The sequence below is a fragment of the Ciconia boyciana genome, chromosome 1 (genome assembly GCF_034638445.1).
Source record: "Ciconia boyciana chromosome 1, ASM3463844v1, whole genome shotgun sequence".
Classification (NCBI taxonomy): Eukaryota; Metazoa; Chordata; class Aves; order Ciconiiformes; family Ciconiidae; genus Ciconia; species Ciconia boyciana.
Genome location: NC_132934.1, coordinates 101,821,783 through 101,841,228, shown reverse-complemented (window position 1 = coordinate 101,841,228; position 19,446 = coordinate 101,821,783). Strand labels below are relative to the sequence as shown.

Genomic DNA, 19,446 nt, shown 5'->3' with positions numbered 1-19,446 from the left:
AAAATACAAAATACATGAATGAGCATAAGTTACTGTCTATTATTTAGCAAACTAGGGCCATATAGCTGTCACTACTAGCTGAAGAAGATTTAGTGTATCATCAACACAATCTGAAAATATTGTTCTCTGAACTGTTTATCTATAATTTTATATTGAATACTTTTACACTCACTACCTGGGAACCCACTGGCAAGAATTTATGCCTGTTGGTATAATTTGGAAGCCAGGAAAAGTCTGTATGTGTACTTCTAAAATACCTTCTCAAATCCTCTGGCCTAGCCCTCCTGCAACAACAAGCACTGCAAACAGTTCTCCTGCTTTTCATATGGCAAAGGGAGAGCGTGCTTTGGACAACAGAACTTTTAGCAGTCTCCGGCATGCCGCTTCTGCAGCCCCTAATCCACATCAATCCTCCAGTGTGCCTACAAAAGATATTCTGGAAGGTTTTGAGGAAAGAAAAGTGGAACTGTAACGAGAAAGCAGTTGCACCTTTTCCATTATTTGTTTTCTTATTCTTGTCGTTCCATAAGAGAAGCAAATGGAGTGCAATAGAGGGTAAAAGCAGAACAAATAGTTGTTTGTCACTAGGTTGGGTTGGGTAGGTGAGGGAGAAATAGTGGTGAAAATGATACCATAGAAATACAATAACTGGCCAAAATGCTGATATTTTCTGCATTTATACTTTCCAGCCATATATCTTTTAAAAAAATTTGCATTTCTTTGAGTTTCCATGTGTTGGGTTGGTTATCTGTATTATCTCTTTCTACATATTTATTAGCATTACAAATACAGTATGGATGAAAAAATTCCTGTTTTATTCCTGCTGCTTATGTTTACATGAATATTATAAGCAGAAATAAAAAAGAAACACCTTCATCATTAGGGTGAGATGGCTTATTAGAATTCAGATATACTCATATGGGGGGGAACAAGAGCTCATGCCTTTGTAGACCAGCTCTGAAAGCAGCTGCATGAACTATTCTAAGAACATCTAATGCATCTCATTTGAGAGTCTTACACTATTTTTCAAATACTAATCTATAAACAGATAAATCCATGCTATGTATGGTGAAAAGAGAAGATGAGGTGAAGTGACTTGGCTGGGTATCACAAAAACCAAGTCCTCAGCCTGCAAGAAAAAGCTGTGGGAACCACTGTATCTGCAGAAAGTGTGCACAAAGAGGCTTTGCATTGTCTTCACGTTCCCCTGATCCTGCGAGGGCAGTGTGCCAGCCTGGGCCCTTGGGATAAACTGATGTACCTTAAAAAATAATGTGAATTATAGCAGTTGCCCAAGAACTTCCACAGGTCATTACAACAGCTGATGTTTGCATCAAAATCTTGGTCACGTACCCTGGAACCATTCTGTCATCTCCATGCCTTATAAGGACCACCTTATACTGACTTGAAAGAGGTTTTAAGAGATGACAAAATCACAAGTCACAACAATGAACAGAGCTCAAGGATTGCATTTTTTACCATCCTATCTCAAATACTAGGTTATATTGCCCCATTTTAACCCAAGAAATCCCATCAATAAAGGCAGTCTTTATCAGCGTATTAAGTAGGAGGGAGAATGTAGACTAGTTTATTTGCAAGAATAGGTAATTTGTTAATGACCAGCCACAAAAAATTTGGCTGCTCAGTTTTAATTTAATTATGTTCGGGGGGGGGGGGGAGTAAGTTTTTAATAGAACTGATTCTGGCATAAGATTTATATTGCTTGAAATTTGACTTAGAACCCTAAAAATTCCAGCACTTTCACTTTAGCACTGAGGCAAAGAACAACAACAAAAAAATCTGTAATAAATAACAGATTCTGTTCAGATTCAGTTTAAGAGATACTTTTGCCCAGTTAGATTAACCAAAACAATTCACCTCACTTTTTTAATAACCGAATTTCAGTATATTTCATTTAATCTAATAACATTTCACCCTTAAGTTACCCTTAACATTTTCAATGTTCATACCACTCGACATCCTCTTCTGGAAAGAGCAAGGGATGTTCTTTGGTTCAAAATTAGTCCACAGAGTCTGACTGCATCAAGGATCACTTGCCCTATTGACCCCAGAGCATGTAAAGGAATTTAAACAAAATTAAGTCTCTGTATCAGGGGCTTCTGCACTTCAATATTCAGTATGCCATGATACATAACAGGTACTTATGGAACATAAGAAACAAAGTTTATTTAATCTCTATTGTGAATTTACCCATTATCACAGGTACTTTATATTTAGAAGCTGTAAGCTACAACAGAAACTTGAAAATGAGCAAAATAAAAAATTGCATACATAAGGTTACAGTAAAACATGCTTTTGTGCTTTCATAAGTATAATGACATGGTTAATGTATTATTTTAATCCTATTCTGAAATGTCAGGGCATTTTTCGATTATTCATTACTATGCCTGATTGTGATCTTTATAAGATTCTGCATGTCTTGCACTTTAGAATATCCTTTATATTCATTTACTATTTGAGCACACATGTTTTGCTCCTATTTTGCTTTGGTCTACATAAACTTTAAACTTCTGAGCTATACAAAACTAATGAGCTACCACCTCCTCCTTCATTGTTTATGAGTATCTTGCTGCTTTCTACACATGAGAAAGAAAGGCATAATTTCTCATTTCAAGAAGCAGTGGAGGCCACATATCAATACTCCTCAAGTTTCTGAAATCCACAAAGGAAGCTTCAGTTGTAACATGTGTGAGTTGCTAAATCCAAAATTAAGAAAACAAAACATCATGACTCAGGGCTCCAACAAATAAATGATGCACTGGACCTAACACTGTGACATATTTGCAATCTCATGGGTTTTTTTCTTATTTCTCTTTGAGGTTTTGTACCTTCAGAACATGAAGCAATAGCTAGCAATAGCTAGCTAGCAATATCTAGATTTTTTTCTGAGAAAGAAAAAGGCATTTCAAGGGAAGGAGTCAAATTTTCATAACTATGCATCACAAACAGGTCATATGAGTCAGTCCAGAATTGTCTAGTCTTCACCAACTGTATAAGGCACCTAAACAGGCTTGTTAAATACCAGTGTGTAAAATCTGGAGTTAGGCAGATTATTTCCCATACACAGTATTTGGGCCTGGGAATGGTACTTCAGCAAGTTGAATTTGGTAAAGGTACTCTGGCTTCCTACCTAAAACAGACCAAAAAAACCCTAAACATTATTCAAGTTAACTATTCCCTCTGTCTCCCACCTCACAAAACATCAAACAATTCTGAATCTGCTTTCACATCCAATGCTTTACTGCTAGGCTAAAAAGGGAGTTCAGATTTTTTTTTTTCCTTTCTTCTTGAAACAAAGAATAACTGTGTGTAGCTTATTTACAAATACATTTCTGTGTGTATCCATCAGGCTCCTCCAGCTCTCCTCTTCCTCTCTGCTCCTGTTAGTAATGAAGAGCAACTTGCTTCAATTCACACACTTGCTACAATAAATTACCGCATTTTCTGTAGTTAGATTTTTAAAAATATGCAATAGTAGTATATATTATGTAAAAATGACCACATGTGCAAATAAATGTTTCTGAACATCAGGGCTAAAATGTTTGGAATTGTTTATGACGACCATCTGAGCATGAAATGATCTGTTTAGCAAGGGTAGAGAATGAAGACCTCCTTTTACCATGTCCTACACTCAGAGCTTAATCCCAGTTCTACGGTTCAAGCTAAACCCTAATGGACCAGCAAAAAAAAAAGTTTATCTCACTATTCATGTTACTTACTGCTCATCCATATTTTGGTTCTGAAGTACTTCCTGCCTGCCTAATGGAAAAGTCCATATACATTTTAACTGCTATCCTCAGAAAATACATGCCATTATATATTAGTTGTAGGGTTTATAGGCTAGACATGCCAGTGTAATAGCACTGAGGCTGGAAAGAATAAACTGGAAGAGCCATTTGTCTCAGATATCCTAGAAAATGCATATGCAATAAAAGAATCAATTTGTTAGTCATCGAGAAAGGATTAGCAATTTTCATTTAACAAAAAATACAGCAGTTTAGGTGGTGGAATCCAGAGTAGGGAAAAATGCATTAACTGAAAAAAAAAAATAGAAGTTACTTTTCTCATTATCGGAGTACCATAATTATAGTTGAGTTTCACTATGAACAATTGCTCCTTGACGGTTCTTGTTGAGTAATTTTGTTCAATAAGTGTCTGTCAATACAATTTGCTTTCAATTGTCAGTTTATACAATATCAAGAATAATGGGCTCACTCAGGTGCACTTGGAAATTGTAATAAAATATTAATTTTGGGGAAAAGAAAACTGATAATCATCTGGTTTAGTATTCTACAGTTATGTCTGAGTTTTTTGAGAAGCTCTCTGTAATAAAAGTGAACATTACAATGTATGTTAGAAAACAGTCATAGACAACCAGGCAGAAAAACACTGAAAAGGGATATCCTCTGTATAATGTACTTTATGTGGAGGAAGAGTCCTGTCATCACGTAGTCCAAGACAGCAGTGAGCAAACTGTCCTGTATCACTTCTAAGTTTCTGGAAAGTAAGTGCATCCTCATTTCTTGCATATAATATATTTTTTGAGGTTCACAGGGGGTGGATTGTTTTATCAAGCCTAATTTCTTTGCTTCCATTTTCCTAAAATGTGAAAGAGCTGGATAGTTAACCCTTGCAAAATAAGTGGTAGGAAGTAACTGATGCTCATACTTAATTAAAAAGGTCACATCAAGATACTTTCAAAGAAGCTTCAGAGAAGTGCCCTGTGAATGAAATAGGGGGCAATGATCCAGCTGCTGACTACGTGGGGAGATCAGAGGATTCACAAGCAAATCACAGCACTGATGTTCATAGAAAGGTGTATGGAAAGAATCATTTTGATGTTTTTTTCCCCCTCTCCTGCTAATGTAGTTTGAATGCTGAACAATATGAAGAGGGTCTGGGAGGTCTGCTTAACAGGAACTTTTCCATAGTTTCTCATAGCCTGACACCCATCTCTAGTTGTTCTTGTCAACAGAAAAACTCGGGAAAGGAGTTTAGCTTGAAAGACACAGTAGGAAAGGTATTTGCTTTCCCTCCCTTCCTTTCCAACTCAGCAAGCTTAACAATCTGTCTGACACTCTTCAAAGACAGCAGCATACCATAACTTTTTCTATCAGTAACTTCTGCCAGGCAATATGGGTATGCATTTACATAACAAACCCTTTACACGTGACTGAAAATCAAGAGCTGCCAACACACAGCAAGAGTAGTAAGCTAAGAATTGCCCCAAAATGGAGCAAACAACACTGTACTTAGTTTGGAAGAGCTGGAATTTGAAGAAATAGATGCAGCACTGGCAATTTAATTATTTGGTTTTTCAGAACAGACATATATATGTGTATGTTTGAGTGTGTGTATGTGTAAGTATGAAGGAAGGGGTAAGCTTCCACAGCTCGTGCCAGTGTAAGTATGATGAGGAGTATAAACTGCTAAGTGGTTTAAGAATTCTATTTAATATATGCAAAGCTATCATTAGAGAAAAAGTACTTATTTCTTATGTGAATCCATCTGTCATTATAGACCTACATCAACTAAGTCATGTGAATTTGTACTGCTAACAGGTGGGATAACTAGAAACTAAGTAATCTGTGACACAAATCATAGCTAAATCAAAAGGAAGCTATTGTCTGAAAATGGGCTTGTTTTTGCAAAAATCTAGGATAGATATTTGGAGGCCTGCTGAAAGCTTTGCTTCTGAAATGGCTGTATAGCAGTGACAGACTTTTGATGTGTGCTTATATCAAATATAAGCACTATTGCATTAGCATAGTTACATCTAGGCTTAAAAAACACCTACATTTGAGGCAATCCATTTATGCAGAAAGATGTAACACCCCATGGCAGCAGCATAAATTAATCTTTAAGTTGGCTAACTGAGGATACCTTTTACATAAGTGAACCTCTGCGCAGTGCAAAAGCAGACATGAAATTACACAAAACTGAACATCAGGTCTCAGTGCAATAGTAAAAGAAATACACTCCCCCCAACTATTGAGTAAAAAGTAGAAAGGGAAAAAATGAAACCAACAGCTACATTGCCCTGCCAAGCTGTTTTCCAGATACTTATTTATAGCAGGCTTTCCAGTTTAGTTCTGTGTTTTGCTTAAAACATCTGTGGGGAATTTTGTAGAAAAAAGATGTAAAAGCATTTTGTTTTTAGCAAGGAATAAATTTTCTGACTATTTTGAAGTAAATCTGCCACTTAGCTTGAGTTAAAGGTTTTGGTAAATAAAAACCATCTCATTATCTTTGTTCCCAGTGACCCTAACAGCAGAATAATGCAGGCATTTTAAGCCTTCCATGTAGTTAAATTCACTGAAATCTTACACATAAGCTATATGTGAAGCAATTAGGTTCTAATTCAGCAAAGTTATTAACTGTTAAGTACTTCTATTAGGCTTATGAAAGCTACAGTCCAATATGAGGCCAGCATCTCAGATAATGGAGGTGGGGTCACTGTGCTATCAAAGGCAGCAATCGAGCACGCTTTCCTCCAGTACCTGTACACAAGCAGCAATCCTCTCACTTTTAATGAGAGAGGGTAAGCCTCGGAGACAGCATCAAGACTGCAATGGGCAGTTGATTTTGCCTGCCTATTGCTGTTCTAACAGTCAGAAGCTGCCATGATAACGCAGATATCACTGCTTAAATACCTTCTTGGAGCACTGTTGCCTTGGGTGTCTTTGTTTCTCGGTAAAGCAATACTCAGAAGAAAGGTCAGGTGTTTAGTGCAGGGTTTTTTGATACAAAGAAACAAAGGGTACGTCCCTTCTCTGTTTGTACTAAAGTGATTTAAGGATTCAAGGATGAATTTATATTTTCCACTGAATCATGCACAGTAAGAGATTCAGTTCTGGGTCTCTCACATCGCAGATCAGTACTCCCTTCAACACTTTTTTTTTTTTTTTTGGCAAAAAATGCAGTAAATGTGTGGGTTTTTTGCTCACGTGTACAGCAAAGCTGGTTTTAGCAATTTAGAAAGTTATCATAAAATGGAAATGGCATCCTCTGGTCATCTCTGTAACAAAGAGAGGCAATTCAGAATTAAGATTGTGCTTAATGTAAATACAAATATGATAAAGTAAAAAAGGAAGAGTTAAATAGCAGCACTACAGATAAGATTGTTAGGCTACATTTGTTAACAGCAATTTCTGACTTGTACTGTGGCATTTCATGCCACCTGGACGCCACGTGCACTCTTTCGCAAAGGCACACATCTTGTCCATTGGATTTATCACAGGTCTTCACTAGCTTTCAACTACCTGACAATCCTCACTTTCCAGAAGATGGGCAGTCTCTCCCTTTCTGTAGGGTTGCTGCTTGGCTCTTTTTTGTTGTTGTTGTTGACATGATCAAACAATAACATTTATTTCCATTACCTTGCTAGGGTATATGTTGCACATCATGTAGCTGCATTTCCATTTCCCTGTTTTGAATATTTCATCAGGTTGACTCAGAATTCTTAGTAAAAGACATTTAGTAGCAAGAAATTATGAACAAGTTGTATTAAACAAACCACATTTAAGAGTTATGATTTAAGTCCAAAAAATGTGATACAAAGCTTTACAAGCACTCAGAAAACAACAGTCCTGAGTACCTTATAAAATAAACTTGTAGGTAGGTATGTAGGTGAGAAGCCAGTTCACGAGTGCAGTTAAGCCATTTGTAATCTAATAGAACCAGTGATACGCTATACATAACTCTATGTTCAAAACAGACAATTTTATGGGGCCTGGAGTATTTCCTCTTCCACAGTTGTTTGGTTACAGATACCAATCTCATTGTGATGCTAACTGCCAAATTAGCCTAAGGGCTATTAAACACTCTGAGATATCCCAAGAAGAAAAAAACATAGAAAGTATTTTACAAACTGTGGACAAAAGACACCCAAACAGTCATAAGAAAAGACATTGAAGTTGCTGAGAAGCTTCTATTCAAAGAAAGAAAGTAAACAAAGAAATAATAGCACTTCAAAAAAAGTAAGAATCATCCTGTATAAATGAGGCCTATAATTATAGCAATAGAAAAAATGGGGCATAGAGAAGTAGAACAGTTTCTTTTGTATAGCAAATCAATAACATTATGTGAGTTTTCAATTTTCTCCCTACTTTTACCATAAGAGATTTTTCCTCTTTAAGAAAAACTGTAAGTAACATTACAGGTAGGATGTCCTGAAAGGATAAAAGTGTGACATTAGCCCATGTACAGATTAATTTTACATAGAAATATGTAGTTTGAAAAGGAACAGAACTGAACTTTGATTCAGTTTTAACTATAATTAAGATACATGTATTTATTCTTCATTTATTAGCTTTGGTGGAAGATGGTGTTTAATGGCTCCAGAAGAGAATGGATAGCACATATAGCCTTTCTGGGAAAGGATGCCTTTAACTTGTCCTTCTTTCGTGTTTCAGCCCAGTATCTGATAGCAGCCCGTTCACCTGGCATGGTGTTCTCATTCTTGGCCTACATTCAACGTTACGCCACCCCTACGGGGTCCCTTGTGCCATGGTACAGCTGTGCCTCTGCTGGGGACCTCGCCAGGGGCAGTGCAGAATACTGTGCTGCCAACACAGGCAATGGGGTTTTCTCACTCATTTTAAGAGAATTATAGTAGTTCAAACTGTGGTAAAAGTTATTAAAAAACATTAAGGCGGTTTTCATGAGATACACGTGGCAACTACAGAAGCATACAAAGGATTTAAACACTGTATCAACATATAATTACATTTTGCCTTTCCAAATTTGTTTTGCTTCCATGTTTTAGCAAGGGAATGTAAATTTTTAGGAAAGAGCCACGGAGTCACATAAAATCTGGGATTTTATAGAGGCATTTTTAAAGTTATGTTTCCCTGGTGCACACGGGCATGCTTCATGAAGTGCATGATTAGGCTTTCTCTTCCAATATATAGGCTGACCGCTTAACTACAGATCAGTTTCCCTCACAATTTCTCCTATACATTGATTCAGGAAAACTGGCTAGTTCCTGAAAAGCAATTTATCTTTTCCATTTCCTTTCAGTTTGGCTTTTTATTGGAAAGGACATCTAATCTCCCTGTCTGACCAATACCAAATTTTGTTTCCCTAAGATGTGTGGAGAGATGGGGCAAACGGTGAAGGGAAAAATCGATGTAGGGGAATAGGCTGGAATACCTACCAGAGGAAATGCTGGGGGGTAAAGATCCACCCCCTGACACTGGATGTGAGGCCAGGATGCTATTTAAAAATCCCGCCCTCAGGAATCTCGAAAGAGACTTCACCCCAATGGTCGGAAAGGATCCTTTCAAAGAGATAAAAATGATCATTAATCAAATGACTTGTTCTTTGGCTGATAAAAGAAGTTGACTTTTTAAAGAAAGAATAACCAAATCTCTGCAAAGTTAACAGTGGTTTCACTGGAACAGACCTTATAAAAAGCAGTTAGAAGTCTTTGTTTGCTTTTTAACCAAGTCATACAATACACAGCTTTAACCAGAAAGAGGTTGTTTTCTGTATACTTTGCAAACGGAGAATTCCAGCACATCTAAGAGGAATGGAAAAATTTAGTTTTTTAAAGGCAAATTACACCTATTGGATAGTCATAATGCATTCCAAATGCTTCTACCACAGAGGCATTTTACAGTTTTGTATGCAAATCAAAGAGAGATCAGTAGAGGTGACGCTATACCAGCAAAGTTGTGTTTTATACTAGTATTTTAAAGCCACCTGACAAAAGTCATGTCAGGCAAGGGGAGAAGGGGAACCAGAATTTGCAGTTATATTACTGACTTCTGGGTCAGGGCTGCTACATCAGTCAGAGCTTCTATTGCATCTCCCAACACCTGTCAATATATTGATGCACGCAAAAGCCAGGAGTATAGACATGGCCCCTTTCTGCTTTGCTCTCATCAGAAGTTTTACACATTTTACACTTTCAATGGAATAAACTCTATGTTCTTCTCATTGCCTAAATGTACACTTTTATTTCTGGAAACAGATTATCTCATCTACCACTTTTAAAATAAGTACTTGTGACATATCTATTATAGTGATGATAAATAAGGACTCTTTATCTTTTGATCCCCTGTTTCAGCTTTCAGCATATGTACAGAGATCTAGAGGCATCATTTCAGCTAGCTCATGTTAGTGCTCAGTGAATGCCAGCATCAAAGGTGGATCTGAAATGAGAGCTCTACATATCTTGCTTAAACGCACAGTCAAGATTCTCCCATCTTGCAATAAATTTTAATTGACAATCAGAATAATTTGTGTATTTTTGCAAGTACATCAAGCAAGCATCCATCCAAAAATTTAGGCAATGGCAAGTTTGTTTTCATCATCTTGCAGGTATTTCATAGCTGTTCTTTTAAGAGATAGAAGACATCTTAATATTTATATACAATGAGAAAAATAAATGTCCCTCTTAAAATTTATGCAACACTTGGAATTTTTTTAAACTAATAAAAATGTAGTGAGGAAAATTTAGTCTCAAATCACACATATGTATTTGCTGAACTTAAAGTAGCCTAAGAGAGCTTTGAATTTTTCTCTTGTATTTTCAAGCAAGAGTTCTATTGTTTCTCCTCAATACATTCCTCACTTGCCCTTTAAATTTGTTATTAGACCTGCTGCAGTCTGTGGAAAAAGTATTAATTTGTGTTCTGGATGCAGTATTTTTATATTTGATCATTAAAGATAAGGCATAAAAGTTTTCTCTCTGGTCACTCCAGAAAAGCCTAACTTTGGCAGTCTTGTCAAAGTGTTTCCAAACTCGATGGCTTTCATTTTAAAATATTTTCAGAAGTGATCATGGATAGAATCCAGAATGCAATACACAGAAATTCAATTTTAAAATGGAAAATTGTTCCATAAACTCCAAGATGTTTTGTACTAAACAGCATCTTAAAATATGAAGGCTAAATAATGAACATATGAAGACTTCCCAAATAAAACTTTGCTTCTCTGTTTCAAAATATGAATTATACCAACCATAAAGTACACCCACTGTGAGTCACATGCTATATGTACAGACCTTCAGAAAAGCCTAACAGCTTGAGCTTCACCATTGACATTTTCCTACATTTAAATGGTGGTAAATGGCAAATAACTCAAGTTTCCTAGCAGTGTTACAAGAAGTTACTTTGTTATAGAAAGTGATGGAGACAAAACAAAATTTATTTCACTTATTGTACATATTCAGAAATAAAAACAAGGAGCAGCAAATTTTGGAGCAATACAATCGGTGAATACTAAGAAGAGAGCTCGAGTGCTAAAATTATTGAGGCTTTATAAGCAGCAAATAACTAAAGGAATACATATAAATAACGTTTTTCTCTCACTGAAAAAGGTAGGATTCAGTTGCTTAAGCATAAATGCTTTGTGTCATTTGAGACACTTTGTGTCAGATTGTGTCAATCTGAGACATTCACATTTGAGTGGCAGACATGACAAGATCTGCGGGAGATTTGCACTCTTTGAGAGTGACAGCAAGAGGCAAAGCAGCAGTTGGGTATCTAAGAGTAGGCATTCAATGCCATTTTAGGCAACTGAATCCCATCCAAACAGTCCACTGTCACCTTAAAAATGTCTCTGATTAAGTAGAATACAGAGTTACAAGAACAAGACCTCATTTAGGCTGTTCCAGAAGTCCACAAACAGCTTCTGAAAAGGACAAGGTTGATAACATTCAGCCCGGATCAGTATCCAGCAACATAAAAATGCAGACAAAAGACAGGTTGAAAGTTCATTCATTTTAAAACGTGCATGGTCCTAAATTAAAATATAGCATATGCCCCAGGATGAACAAATGGGTGCTTTTGGTATTATCCCCTGCACAATGTGAATAAGGTTTGAGACTCTGTTACATGACTGTATATGCAGAAGTTGACTGTCGTTGCAGGTAGTTGGGAAAGAAAATTAATTCCCATAAGTCCCATCAATTGCCACCAGAAGGACAGAGGTCTGATAAGAGCTTTGGGCATTTACAGTAACTTAGAAGCTTTACTCAAATTTTTACTTGTTTGCATAAACATTCATGACATGTTTGAAAGAAAAACTGCCACAAAAAAATTGTGTTCAAGACAGAAAGGGAGAAAGCTCTCTGCTACCACAACAAAGAAGAAGGGAGGTGGGAACATGCTATTAAAGAGAAAACACCAGCTCAGAAATATTTCTCAGAAATATTATAAACTTCTGTGTGGAAATCAAGGAAAAGAATTCCATTTCCTTATATCTGAACATGTTTGGTTTTTTTTTTTAATTGGACAATGAAGATGTACTCTTTCTTCTTTTTCCAAATTGGAATCATGCTTAGCTAAAGAAAAAGTCCACCAAAAATGTGCCTGCTGCTTTATCCTGCTGCTTTACACTCCAAATTGCAAAAGCAATATTAATATTTAGAGGTGTGTGCTAGCAATAGAAATCTTAATGCTTAATTTAAACAATCTCTTTAAAGCAACCACATTGGACACTTGCAAGACACTAGGATATTATTTCTTCAGCTAACCAACTTTCTTGAGAAATGCCATTCTGTCAGTGCACGTTACACAGAGACTAGTGCTTTACATCCGTTCTGTTGTTTTGTGTAAAAATGAACACTCATTATTTTAGCAGTGGGTGGAGTTACACTAATGGGAAGAGTTTTTAGTATAAGGTCTTACTGGTTCTAAAGTGGGAAAAGGAGACATGAACATTAAGCCATGATTCCCGAATGCACTGAAATACAGCTGTTATTTAGCAGCTTACAGGCATGGTTTTATTAAGAAAAAAACCCCAACCTCTCCCCCGTCCATAGTTATACACTATGAACATCATGCCACCTTAACACGGGAAACTACATTAGTTAGAGGTATTAGTTGGAAAAGTGCATTGAAACAGTAAAACTATACGGCAGTACTCTGAATAGCTGACAGTTCATGAAGTATCCACCCTTTACTGAGTTCTGTGATCCTAGTTTATAACTCAGCATAAATTCTTCTGTTTCACAATTATTACAGCTAAGTGCCTGTGCTCAGCGGCAGTGGGGGAGTGCTGAATCAATTAGCCTGCCTTCCTCCTTCATCTGTTCTTCCAGGGGGAATATCATCCCACAAATGGTACAATTTGATTGAGAAATCACTGGCATAGCTTCCTAAACTCGCGTGGGTTTAGTAGCATGTTATGATACAGAGCAGAAGGGCTAGAGTAGAGAGCTGGGTAAAGGAAATAATACTTATAATATTTATTAGCATTTGCATCATGACAGCATGGCCAGCCAGAAGGAACAGCCATTTCTCCCCACAGCAAAGGCACATCCCATGGCCTCGGGCTAGCAGCAATGTAACTGTGCGGAAGCGTCCTAGATCTACAAAGGAGAGCAAGTTCTGCCACGTGGATCAACAAAAGTACTGGACTGATGAATGAATGGATGGATGAAGAGAATGGCACCAAACACAGCCGGTGCAACACTGGTGGAACACAATGGACTCGAGTGAAACAGATAACTCCTGTTTGAATGGGGGGTGGAGGAGCTCTTGTAAGCTATAGTAAAAAGCATTTAAAACACTCTCGGGGATTGAGCAAGCTGAGAAACATTAACCTGACCCATTATTTTTGCTGCTGACACTTTGTAGAAACTTCCAGCAGAAGATCCTTGGAGTTTTTCACAGAAACTTTCACAGAAACTTTCACAGAAAGTTTTATTCTGTTAGTGACAGTACCTACACACTCACATCTGCTGACTTGAGTGCAGACATGCCCACCAGTTCTGCTCCCATCTGCAACACAGTGCCAGCACAGCACCGGCCATCCTCAGGGGCCCGCATCCCACCCTTTCCTCTTTGCCAGCTGCTGGCTTCTTTGCCCTGCTACCATCAGCAGCCCTTGAGCCGATGCCATGGCAGTCTCTAGGCCCCACAGGACTCACAGGGATGGGATCCGAAGCTGCTAAATTGTGCAGGTACAGGCAGGCAGGGCCATCAGCTTGTTCCATTTGTGCCAGGGTCCCCGAGCCATGCTGGGAGCAAATGAAGCACTTTTTTTTTTACTATAGCAATTGTACTTGCGGGACCTTAGTGCAGCTTGTGGAGGTTTGCTTTTAAAAAGGAGAACATTTCTACAGTCTCTGCATCTTGTCTAAGGATCTGGCTGAAGTAGGTTAGAAAGCCTACTGAAGATGCAGACTGCTCTTCAGCCCTGTAATTTGTTGTTGTTTCTTATTTATTACACTGTAAACTGATCCAATGCTTTCTGCAGGTGGAATTGACCATTTCAGGTGCTATATATTTTTGGGCATCTAACAGCTTGAAATTCAAAAGGAGCTCTTTGGCTGCTTAATTTAATAAACTAGAAGGAGATGTTCTAGAGAGGTCACAATTACTGTCAGTTATTTCTTCTTACTAGTACCATCCTTTTTTAGTACCAACAAAAGAAGACTTTAGTTTGTTATTCTTTTCCCATGGATTTTGCTTAGAACTTGAAAAAAAGGAAAAATGCACAGTTAGTGTATTTAATGCAAAACCCCACTGATATTCATTTCTGTGTAGTCAGTTGTCTTGATGCTCTTCACACAGGGATTGTAAAATACAGCTAAGAGAAATTTCTTAGGAGCTCTGCAGATGAAGGCTTTGGGGAAGGGAGACAAAGGGCTGTAACAAGCTTTTTTGTTCAGTTTGGCAGGAAGCAACTGAATGACTTTAGGATGTCTTCACTCATAACTGCACTCTCATGAAGGCGGGACTGTAATATTTAGTAATGAAATACTACAGAACAGAATGTAGAAAAAGTTTTCCTGCTTCTGAATAGGGGAATTATCCAATGTTATCACTCAATGTCTGGGAGAAGGCTGGCTTCTGTTACGAGCACCTTCCATTCTAAAATAAAATGTGTTTTTTATTGTTACTAGTGTTTCCTCAGGGAAACTAGAAGAAGGGTTAGGGCATTTTTTCCAAAATTATTTGTCATATATCCATTATGGAAAGTACTGAAAACCAGTCGACTTTTCTCTCACATGATTTTATTGATTTATCCTTCCTAGACCACCAGGTATTGTACATTACTTCATAATTTTTTATGGGGGAACATATGGAAGGTTTTAATGAGGAATGGCTTTATAAAACTTTGAAATTATGATGTCAGATTTTGTAGAGCATTCAAAAGGCTTGACTTGGAATGGAAAAAAAAAGATCAGAAGCAGGGCTAAAATTTATCCCTGATGAATTTGTTGGATCACATTTTCAGTACATGTAGAAAGCATGGATCTATACAATTAATTTTAACTATTTTAGATGCATTCATCTAGAGATTTAGAAAATGCTTCGAATAATTTATTTTAGAGCTTTTTGACACATGCAAGCAAAGGTGATAGAGTATAGAGTAGTATGCCTACATTTTTACCCACATAACCTATATGTCTTAGGAAAATCTAATTTTTAAGATCACTAAACAATATTTTGCAATACATATCATAAAATACTAAAGCACAACAACAATTAACAAAAACTAGTGTGCTTACCCCTATTGAAATCACAGAATCACAGAATGGTTGAGGTTGGAAGGGAACTCTGGAGCTTATCTCGTGCAACCAAATCATGGGGAGATTTCCATTACCTTGCAAATAATGCAGTGAAAACTTTTCAAGGCTAAATTCTGATTTAGTAAAGCTAGTAAAACCAAAACCTGTATGAAATGCATTTTGCTGTGCAGGGGGAAATTTGTACTCTAATGTTCAGCAGCAAATTTTCAAAGGGTGGTCTAATTTTGTTTCCCCAGATTCCACTTGAGTAAACGACATCATCCCAGAGCACTCACAAATAATTCTGTCATTCCTGAATGCACTTTCAAAAACTTGTAGGTGTTTAGCTGTCTTTGAGCAACTTTTAAAACAGCCTGAATTTTTAATCTCACTGTTGTAAAATATAGAGCTTGGAATCTTAACTCAAAGTAGAAAGTACTATTAGAATACTTAGATATCCTAAATATACAGACAGTGTAAAACTTAGAACATCTTCTTCATTTACCAGTCCATTTGGACTTTGACTAATTAAGTTAGAAATAGATATTTCCTGCTGCATCTCCAAGAGAACAACTGCAATGGAGATTATATAATTTATGTTAGTAGATTTAGCAGGATGCCAAGGTATATGAATAGAAGAAACAGGAAAACAAAAAGTAAACTACTGTTGGAGGGATGCAGCTGAGGACTGCTTACTGGGGTATTTCTAGCCAGTGAGACTGGAATTCCTTCTGAAGGAACTCATGTCAATATCTAAAGCAGCAAAAGATCTTTGTACCTGCTCTGCTTCACTTAAGGTCTTAAGTAATATAGGGAATTATGTGGCAGAACCTCTTCAGATAATGAATTGTCACAATTTCAAATATAAAGCAATGTCTAAACATTGAAGTTCAGAGGAATCGCCTTTGGGGAATAGTCACCCAAGCAAGGTCTCTATTACAAAATCTGGGTGCTCTTGCTAGTTCTTAAGATTAGAGATTAACTATAGTGAGGCATCACTTTTGTCATAGGATGTGGTATGGGTATATACCGTCTCCCTGATGTGTACCCATGGAAAGGAAAATTATACGTCCTGTTTAGAAGTGAGCTGCCATGAGCTTCAGCCACATTCTCAGCCTGTGATGCAGCTGCCCACATACCTGGAATAATCCAGAGCTCCTTTTGTCTGCCTCTAAGTAACTATCTCACTTCACTGGGTTTCAGCATCTCACTCCAAAAGATGACCCAGATTTAACTTTAGAACTGTGGCTTGAAGAAGAAGGATCAACAGGAACTTGACTGCAACACCATGCATCAAAGAGTGACTAGTTAATTCATTTTTTTGGGTGCTGTTACATAGCCACTGTTGGTGATTCCATCTAAGAATAAACTCTGCTGTGCATTTAAAACAAGAATTCAGCATATCCCAAATTACAAGCTTTATTGATGAAAACTAAATGGGTTTTCTGAGTATTTGTGAGCAAGTTGGTTACCTTCAATCAAAACACACTTTAGGAAAAGTTCTCTAAGAAATAGAGAACAAACTGCATCATATATTTCTCCCTAATAGTCTTAAAAATGGAGTGAATAACAGATGTTTAAAATTTCTCTTTTTGCTATATCTTAGAGAGATTGTGTGCACTTGAAAATTTTATTTTAGAACAAAAGGTCATTTTTTCCCTGTTATTCTGCGTAGGAAAGTTTCTCTCTCAGAAAGGGCTGAAGAGTAACATCCTACTGCACAACGTCCTCAGCAGGACTGCCCTTTTTCAAAAGTCAGGTGCCATTATTCTCAATAGGACTGAAATTGTATCTTGCCTACAGTTAGGTGATTATTCTGAGAAGTGCAGCAGTCTTCCAAAGTATTCAATGACCCCAGATTCACAAATTGCTCTTAAAGAGAGCCATTAGATCACTGGAAACAATAGGATGGAGTAGCCTCTTATGACAAAATGCTGTAACCAAAATGGCCGTGGTGCAGATGTGCCCTAAGAGCAATAGGCAATAACACACGTGTGGAGGACAACTCTTAAGAAATTCAGGGAGATTGCACCTTTGTCGATGAATCAGTTTTCAGTTACAAACAATGGCAAAACTTACTAGAAATTCCTAAAGAGCCTTTTTTAAAAGCTTTGGATTAGATATACTTATTAGAAAAAGTAGAAGAGAGGTGAACACTAGAAATACACATATCTGGAAGAAGGAAAAATGTGTATGGAGATACGTGTGCTTTGTAGAAAATAAAAGGGCAAGCAAAAGGGAGGACAGAAGGACTGATGAAAGAACTTAACACGGAGGTTTGCAAGAGATTTCGATATATACTTACCTTGCCTTATATTGGCCTAGCTGTGACAAACAACCCTGTACTCAAGTTAATTGATCTGTATGTCCTCAGTGGCTTGGAACGTGCTTTTTTCCTAAAAAAAGAGCTTTAATAATTTCAGTAGAAATGCAGGGAAATACAAAATGAACATACTCTATGATGTTTAGAAAAAATAAAGATTAGAAAGCCTAGAATAGTTTTCAGTATTTTCTTATTCTAGGACTGTGCCATGATTTTGAAGGGCCTCATCTGAGATTTTTAGTACTCAGCAGCCACCTGCATTTCAAGTATAACTAATTACTGTAAAGATTTTTTTTTAACCTTTGTTTATTAGTCATATATAGTATTTAAATAAGAATGGGAATTTCCATCAAAAAACAGACTTAAGGTTTAAAGAGCCATCTACAGTGAAGTACACTGATGTACTTCAGTGAACCTGAGCCTGTACCTGGAACGCTTATTATGAAACATATGAGGCAACTTTACTGTTAACCCTTGTTCCTTTGCTGACTCCACCAGTAGGCTAAGGGAGACTTAGTGTTGCCTTTGTTTGGTCTTGTGTGGGGACAGAGGTACTGCCATGACACAAGCACTGCTGGAGTTGTGATGGCCTCGTGGAAATGTTATACAAACCCAGAGGCTTGTCTCTTTCAGTATTCAAGCAATATTTTTGGGAAGAGCAGGGAAGCTTTCCAGCACCCAGGCTCAACAAAATAATCTGAAGAAGGGTTTCTGTGTCTGAAAACATTTCTGTTTTCTTTTCCAGTGACAATAAGTAATAATAATAAAAAAGGACCCGTTTTCTACAAATGCTGCTTTGCTTATTTTCACTGTGAGGTTTTTGCACGACAGCACAATGACTAGTTCAGGTGTCTGGATTGTTTATTTCCATGCTTTGTTGGGTTTACTTTTGAGTTTGATTTTAACTCTGAATATCCTTAGCTTTATTGGTTTGGGAATAATAAAGCATCCACATGTTTTGGCCTCATTTCTGAGAAGCAGACCACTATAACCTAGTTCTTGGTGAAAATATTTTAAAAGGCCTGCTTTTCTATATTGAGTCCCCTAATCTCTGCTCCAGACTTAAATTTACAGGGTCTATCTGGAAACATGAAGAGGACAAACACTTGGTAGGGCAAAGCTGCTGTTTAGGTCTCCAACCCTGAAGAGTTTAACCTTGAGATCCTTGTGAAAGACAATGCTTTCCTATGAACCTGAAGTGCTAGAGTTCTCTTATTTCTTGATTGGTGGATGGGAATAAATCCAGACTTAAGAATATTTACATAGAATGAGACTATTTTAGAAAATCCCAATTATAGCAAGTTTTGGCTTTACTTATGACTTCTCTGGGAGAAAAAGCAAATGCTGAAAGAAGCTTACAATTCCTAAGGAGGAACTGATGGAAGTTACAGAATATTTGGGTAGAATATTAACATCTAATTTAATTTCCCTTGCTGCTTCTAGACAAACAGGCAATTTGGGGGAAAAAAAATGAGGGAATTGCTTGAAAAGAGTTCTACAAACACTATAGCCATTTATTTTGTGATGTGTTAAATGTCAATGCACACTAAAGTTCTGGTTGCTGAGAAGACTGGTGTGACAACATTAATATGATTAAGGCTTTTAACAGCAATAACAACTGTTGTGTTGAATC

The 19,446-nt window shown here is 37.2% G+C and overlaps 1 protein-coding gene across 13 annotated transcripts in view; it reads right to left on the bottom strand.

Moving 5' to 3' along the window:
* EPHA6 (EPH receptor A6) overlaps positions 1-19,446 on the bottom strand; it is a 532,004-nt gene that overhangs the window by 81,998 nt on the left and 430,560 nt on the right. For 12 of the 13 annotated variants that reach the window (XM_072885203.1, XM_072885210.1, XM_072885220.1 and 9 more), the window contains one exon: positions 9,179-9,301. The exons of the other annotated variant lie outside the window; for it this stretch is intronic. In XM_072885203.1, coding sequence (XP_072741304.1) covers positions 9,179-9,301 — 123 coding nt within the window. The remainder of the gene's footprint in view (positions 1-9,178; positions 9,302-19,446) is intronic. 13 annotated transcript variants of the gene reach the window in all.